This window comes from Pediculus humanus, genomic scaffold, assembly GCF_000006295.1.
Source record: "Pediculus humanus corporis 1103172108221 genomic scaffold, whole genome shotgun sequence".
Lineage (NCBI taxonomy): Eukaryota > Metazoa > Arthropoda > Insecta > Psocodea > Pediculidae > Pediculus > Pediculus humanus.
In genome coordinates, this window is record NW_002987791.1 from 262506 (window position 1) to 269872 (window position 7367).

The 7367-nt window shown below is 29.9% G+C and overlaps 3 protein-coding genes across 3 annotated transcripts; all 3 read right to left on the reverse strand.

Moving 5' to 3' along the window:
• Positions 1 to 16: 16 nt before the first annotated feature.
• Positions 17 to 2575, reverse strand: Phum_PHUM451590 (Scaffold attachment factor B2, putative; the record flags this gene model as incomplete). Its single annotated transcript, XM_002429751.1, has 11 exons — positions 17 to 209; positions 287 to 452; positions 552 to 646; positions 729 to 845; positions 940 to 1083; positions 1186 to 1326; positions 1401 to 1534; positions 1623 to 1891; positions 1974 to 2118; positions 2198 to 2457; positions 2530 to 2575. The coding sequence occupies 11 exons, from the start codon at positions 2573 to 2575 to the stop codon at positions 17 to 19; spliced, it is 1710 nt and encodes a 569-aa protein (XP_002429796.1).
• Positions 2576 to 3880: 1305 nt separating this feature from the next.
• On the reverse strand, positions 3881 to 4442 carry Phum_PHUM451600 (uncharacterized protein; the record flags this gene model as incomplete). The annotated part of the gene is made up of 2 exons (XM_002429752.1): positions 3881 to 4067; positions 4309 to 4442. The coding sequence occupies 2 exons, from the start codon at positions 4440 to 4442 to the stop codon at positions 3881 to 3883; spliced, it is 321 nt and encodes a 106-aa protein (XP_002429797.1).
• A 713-nt stretch (positions 4443 to 5155) lies between these two features.
• Phum_PHUM451610 (scaffold attachment factor B, putative) lies at positions 5156 to 6894 on the reverse strand (the record flags this gene model as incomplete). Its single annotated transcript, XM_002429753.1, has 5 exons — positions 5156 to 5233; positions 5314 to 5529; positions 6071 to 6228; positions 6333 to 6405; positions 6769 to 6894. 5 exons carry the CDS (start codon positions 6892 to 6894, stop codon positions 5156 to 5158), a joined length of 651 nt encoding a protein of 216 aa, XP_002429798.1.
• Positions 6895 to 7367: the final 473 nt, after the last annotated feature.

Genomic DNA, 7367 nt, shown 5'->3' on the forward strand with positions numbered 1-7367 from the left:
AAAAAAAAAAAGAATTTTAAAATTTTCTAATACTACTAATTGAGGGTTTGTAAGCGTCGAATCTATCGTTATTGTAAGGTCCGTTTGAGGGCAACGATAAACCCATTCCCAAACCTGGAGGTACGGGTTGATTTTGATACAATGCGCTCGCTATGACGCTTCCTCCGGGAGCTCTACCCAGTAACATGTTGGATGCATTGCTGGCCCACCTTAAAATTTACAGTAATTACTTTATTTCCTTCTTCTTCTTCTTCTTCTTACACATTAAACAAACAAACAAACAAACCTATCGCTAGTTGTACTTTCAGATCGACCCCAAGAACTACTTTCGGCTTTCCTATCCGATGAACCCCAAGGATCTCTTGAACTCGGACCCGAAGGACCTCCCATGCTTCCGAACGAAGTACCGCCTTGTTGTCCCGAACTAGAATGCCAATCCCCGCTTCCCCTTTCTGCATCATATTATTAAAAAAAAAAAATATATATATATATAATTTCATCCCCTTTTTCAATCAAAAAAAAAAAAAAAACAATCAACGTGATCTTCTTACCCCTTCGTTCATCCCGACTTCTATATGTCGAACTCGATATGTCTCTATCTCTTTCACGTTCTCTATCTCGATCTCTGTCTCTGTCTCTTTCGAATCTGAAAACAAATTATATTTATTAATACAAACAACCATTTTGTTTTTCTTTTTGTTTGTTTGTACACGTGAAATTATATTTACCTTGCTTCTTTTCCACCGTGCGAAGTCGAAGAACTTTTCCTACTAAATTCATCCCCTCGACTTCTCGACGTGTTCGAATCCCGCCGTCGATCCGATTCAAATTCTTCTCGTCTCGATCTAAAAAAATAATAATAATAATTAAATAGTTACTTCTAATAGGTTGACTAACGCATCTCTAAAAGGTTGAGTAATGTTTTAATGGAGATTCAACCTTTCTCTTCTTCTATCTTCTTCGGTGAACCTCGGAGGTGGCGGCGCGTCGAAATGTCCCAAATTAATGGCGGCACGTTTGTCTGGATAATCTCTTCGATCGTCCGACGGTCTTTTTTTACTCGATCTCCTGGCTGCTTCTAACCTGTAACAAAAAAAAAAAAAAAAAAAAAAAAAAAGTGTTACCAACGTAAAATTTCTCTCATCGCTCGAATGTAAAATAAAAATTTTATAAAAATGACTAAACCTTTTCTGTTGCATCCGCAATTCTTCTTTTTCCCTTTCGATCCTTTCGCGTTCGAGCCTTTGACGCTCACGTTCCATTCTCAACAATTCACTTTTTTCACGTTCGATTTTCTCTCTTTCCAATCGCAATTTTTCTTTTTCCCTAAAAAAAACCAAATTATTATTATTATTATTATTACTATTACTCCCTAGTAACTCAATAATGATAAAATTTACCTTTCTATTCGAGCCGCTTCACTTTTTTGCCTTCTATCGATGTCTCTCTGACGCAAAGCCTCTTCCCTTCGCCTTTTGGCTTCTTCTCGAAGCCTTCGTTCTTTTTCTCTCAGCCTTTGACGCTCTCTTTCCTCCTGTCGCGCACAAGTAAAAAATTATTTTAATGCCTTTTTTTTATTTTTAATTTAAAAAAAAAAAAACTCATCGTTAAAGTTTGTAAACCTTGATTTGTGAAAAAGATAAAACTTCTTTTCTAGGGGAATGTCTCCTTCGGAATGGACTGTGACTGTGAATTGATCGATGACTCCCGTGTCCCCCACTACCACCACCACCGCCACCCCTATCATCTCTGGCATCGTCTCTCGACTTTGATTTTTCCCCCATCCCTCCTTTTTCATCTCTTTTATCGCTCCTATTCAACATCCTTCTATCGTCCGAAATCCCTTCTTTGCAATCCTCCATTAAACCATCTGATTTTTGCCTGGGTTTACCTGAACAAAAAATTTTTTTTTTATAATCAAAAGTAAAAACAAAAGATTAGCAGAAGATGAAAAAAGATAAGAGGATAAAAACCATTTTCGGTGGGTTTTTTATCGTCCCATTTTTTATCGAGTGATTTTTTTTCTTTCCCTATGGAATCGTTCCGACTACTATTTCGTCTACCGTCCGATCTACGTGATTCGCTGGTTTTTAACGGTCCTGTCGCATCTCCTTTTGCCTGAAAAAAAGACATGGGATAAAAAATCCTCATTTTTTTTTCCTTTTTTCCTTATTTTCAAACAAAAACATCAATTTACTTTTTCAACTGATATCATTCGACCGTGAAGTTCTATTCTGTGAAGGTGTTTGATGCATCTCATGGCGTCATCGCTGTTGGCCATCGTAACATATCCGTAGCAACGAGCACCGGGAGTGCGAGCGTTTGTCACTATTTTGGCTCCGATGACTTTTCCATGTTTTGAAAAAACTTGTTTGAGATCCGTTGCACGTGTAAGGGATGATAAATTGCTCACCCAAAGATTACGCGATTCAGAATTGAGAAATTCATTTTTCTTTTCTGTAAAAAAATATAAATATTCAGAGAGAAAACATATAGACAAACTGAGAGAATTTGTTTACAATCCGCCACCATCATCATCCCCCCATCCATACCTTACCTTTGTTTCCTTTGCCATCCTTTTTTTTTTTTTTTTTGGAGGATATTTCCCTGAAAAATAATAAAAAAAATTAAATCCCGTTTTACTCCAACAAATTTTAAACAATTTTTTTTTTTCGATCAGCATAAACAAAAAAAAAAAAAATAAGTGCAAAGGGTATCAAAAAAAAAATAATAATAATAAGCCTATTTTGAAAAAAAAAAAATGATATTGATAATGATAATAAACGCGAAAACCCTCCTAAATATTAAAAAAAAAAAAAAAAAAAAAAAACTTTATATACAATCGACCACGTCCTTTAAATATTTTTTTTTCCTTTTCATTCTTTTTGAAAACAAAAAAAAAAAAATTTTTTTTCTAATTTCAGGTACATATGTATGTATCCCAATAAATTAAAAACCGGAAACGCTAAAATTAAATTAAAGTCACGACAGTGTAAAAATAAGCATCATTCAAGTATTTGTTTGTGTGTAAGTGAATGAGTGAGTGAGTGAGAGTGTTTATGTGTCCATCGGCGTCGCTATATAATATCCTTCTTCTTAATAGGGAAAAAAACAATAATAATAATAATAATATTATTATTATTAACAGGAGATTTTTTTTCAAACCGAATGAAGGATCACATCACGCATATTTGCATTTTTCTTCATCTTTTCTTTTTATCTCCCATTCGTCGAGTGTGAAAAAAAATAAATTCTTTAAAAAACAACAACAACAACAACCACCCATGTATGGGAATGCGTGTACAAAAAAAATCCATATTTCTTCATTATTCATATTTCTTCTTATTTCTTCTTGATGAATGAATAGTAAAATAGAAGAATTTCACTTTTACTTTTAACATCTTCCGGAAAAACCCATTTTCTTGCTGTTGTTGTTGTTGTACTAGTGATGCTGTTTTATTAAATAAACACTGTCGTTACTTATTTAATTTTAGTAATATATAATAATAATAATATCATCCGAATGTGTGCTTGTGCTTATTTTATATAAAAATTAACGTATATATATATATATGTACAAATCGTAAAAAAAAAAAAAAAATAATAATAATAATAATTATTAACCCTTAACATATCCAATTAAGATAAATTTGACCTTTTTTATTATTATTATTATTATTATTCCATTTATTTGACGATATTTCACGATATGGTTACCCAAGAGTTGATTAAACTCTTATTTACATCGGATAGATAATAAGAAACTTATTTTTCTACCGTTTAAAGTATTTTGCAAATAGAACAAATATACTCAAATTAAATAAATAAATAAAAATGAGAGAAAAAAAAAAAAAAAGAAAAGTTATATAACTATTTTCTTCTAAATTTTAAATGTAATTTTAAATACGAGACACATTGTGTTACTGAGATACTTATATGGAGTACACAACACAGGTGTATACCACGTGTTTAAAGTTGACACGGCCTTGTAATGAAGGAGACTCTCGGAAGGAAACCGCCGGTTCTTGTTCAAATATAATATGAGGCTATTTTTGACGTAATCATCCCTAGCGAGGCGATAGCGAGATGTTTCGGAAGAAAAAGATCCAATCGTATCTTCTTCATCTATCATGAATTCATCATCATCATCATCATCATCATCATCATCCAGTCATTTCATCCAGAAATTTTTTTTTTTTTTTTTTTTGTTTTTGCTGTGGCGATGCATCACATGACAAAAAAAACCTATGGCGTCCAGAAAAAGAAGCTATTCGGCAGTAAAATGGGATAGGGAAGTAAGAAACCAACCTCTTCATCTTGTCTTCTTTACTCGTATCTCTCGCGTCATTAACTACTTGTTCTTCTTCTTTAATACCACAATCTCCTCCTCCTCCTCCTCCTCCTTCTTTCGGCGTTGTTTTTTCATCACTTTCGTTGATCATGTTTTCTTCACACTTATCTGAATCTTCTGTTGATTTTTCTTTTCCTTCATCTACTGTAATAACGAATGATATTCATTGTTAAAAGATTGTGACACACATAACGTCCTGCGGAAAACCAATAGTTGAATTTTTTTTTTTCTCCCCCTCTCTCTCTCTCTCTCTCTCTCCCTATCGTGATTGTCAGTTAAAAAACAATTATAAAAGCTCCCTTAAAAAAAATTCTGAAAAAAAAAAAAAAGAACTCGAATCGACTTCAATAGTCGGCTGCGTCATATATCACAGGACAACATCTAATAATATATATGCACAACAATCCCACCCCTATTTTTAACACTGAAAACTCAAAAATTAACGATATCCGTTAAGTTTGACTCTTCTTCTTCGAATGTAGGCATCAATATATATAAACCCTTTAAGGCGTTAGTTAACCATTTAAACATATTAAAGAAAATTTTTTTTTTTTTTTTTGTAAATGATTGTTAGACTAATTTATGTAAATGTAACGGAATCTTCAACCCTCTCTCTCTCTGGTCTGGTATTCATTGTGAGACAAAATGCAGCTGTGGATGAATAGTCAACTCAATCCGGTATCCATTTTTCCATGAGATTACAAGTCGTAAAGATTTCATCGAAACAATATATATATATATCCAAATAAGAATCGATTTCACCCAAAAAAATTTTTTTTTTTTCTTGGAATCTTACACTTTTTCTTATATTAAATCTAACATGCTATTAATTAAATTTATCCAGATTACCTTACCTTTTTGGTCAAATTTGACTTGTTCTTCCTGTGAAAAAAAAAACAAAATTATGCATATGAGTATATCGTTGTGACTTTCAATAATCGTACAACATAATTAAAAATTACTTCATCTTCTGCCAATAGTTTTTCTTCATCTGCTATATCCAAATTAATAGAATCATCATTATCTAATCCGCAAGTATCGGGTCCTTTTTCATAAGACATTTTCTTGACTTGTATATGAGTAGAATTTTCCGTTGTACTCGTAACTAATGAAGAAATATCATTTCCAATTGAAGTTCCAATACTTTTTTCATTATCTTCATTTATTTCTGAACATCTCTGAAATAAATAATTTAATAAATTTTTTAATATACAAAAAAGTAGCTAACTTAAAATTCAATTTAATAATTAATTTAAAATATCGAATTAAAAATAATTTTCATTTAAAAAATAGTTTTCCAAGTTTAAATTATTTTAAACTAACTGTATCGCGACCACAATCAACATGTAAATTAAAACTAAGCAAAGCATTTTTTAAAAAAAATTTTTGTTAAATATCAATTATCTTCAATTAAATGATAAAATGTTATTTTTGACAATGACAAAATAATTTTTTAAAATTATTTTCATTGAAGAAAATTACAAAGAAGAAATAAACATGTAAATACAGTAAAATTAAACTTACACTGTAAAATATATTAAAACTTTCAAAATGATTTTCTTACGATGAATATATAACAAATAGTAATGCGACATAAATGTTTTCGTTTTATTGAATAAAATTTCATTTTTAAAAGTAATTTAAGAATTAAATTTTAATTATTATTTCCTTCTTAAATTCATTTTTTTTAAAAAATCAAAAACATTTAATGGTGATTACCTTGTCGGGTAAAGAAGAAGCAATTTCATTTATTTCAGAAATATCTTCTTCTCCGAGTTCATCGGTAACAATCATACTATCAGCTCCTTCATTAGCATCCTTTTCTGAATTATCATCAAAAACATGAGATTCATCTAAACTTTTATCTCCATCAGATTCTATATTAAAATATAAAAAAGAATAAACAGTTATTAAAAAAAATGTTTCACGTTAAATATCAAGAGCGAATAATAAAAAAAAAAAAAATAATAATAATACTTACTTGAACACCTTTTAGTTTTATTTGATACTTCGAAAACGTATACTTCTGGATCTAAACCTTCATTCTGCATTGCCTAAATAAATAAAAAAAACAATTTAAATAATTAGAAAAAATAAAATTGAAGGAAATTCTACATAAAACTATCGGTAAAATAATATTTAAAATAAAACAATAAAATTTACAAATGATTATTATTATTTTAAATTTAACTAAATCTTAATAAAACAATTTAATGGATTTAATAAATAAATAAATGCGATTCTTTTTTTCTTTTAATAAAGAAACAAGGTTATTTCACTTGCCCAAACGGCGGTGGCGGCATAATATATAAAACCTGCACCGTCAGGAAAAATAGGCTTGGAATTAAACTAACAGTAACTGCAAACATATAAATGCTTAAGTATAAAAAAAAAATTTTTTTGTTTAAGGGCGTTACCTTTAAAAGTCTTTCAAGCAGGACGGCTTTAACACCGTTTTTTTCAAGACCACGTTTTTCTAATTCTAATTTTAAATCTATAACTCTAAGATCGTTTATCTTTTTTAATTCAATGTCTGACGACATTTTTTTATTCACAAATACGTTCAAAATGGCGAACAAAGAAAAAGTTGCAACAGGAAATAAACCACCGCCCTCTATAACTCATATTTTAATGTATATAGTTCGCGTAACGGCAAATTAACTTTTTTACATAACATTATGTTTACTTAAAATTCCCAATTTTTCCTCTAAAATAAATCTATAAATCTAAATGTATTTTATTTAAGTTCCAAACACATAATTTAATATTCCAAAAAATATAAAATGGCACATCATATTGCTCATTTTTGCAAATTTTTAAATCAAAAATACTGCTAAACCCTTAAACCATTAGCCTGACTTTTACATTTAAAAAAAAATTAATAATTATAAAATTTACCTTTAAATATTCCTTATGAAAATTCTTTTGAACCGTTACATAAAATTCTAACCGTACAAAATATTTTCAAAAAAAAAAAAAAACCGGTTACTATAATTAAAACGTTTACTATTTTGTT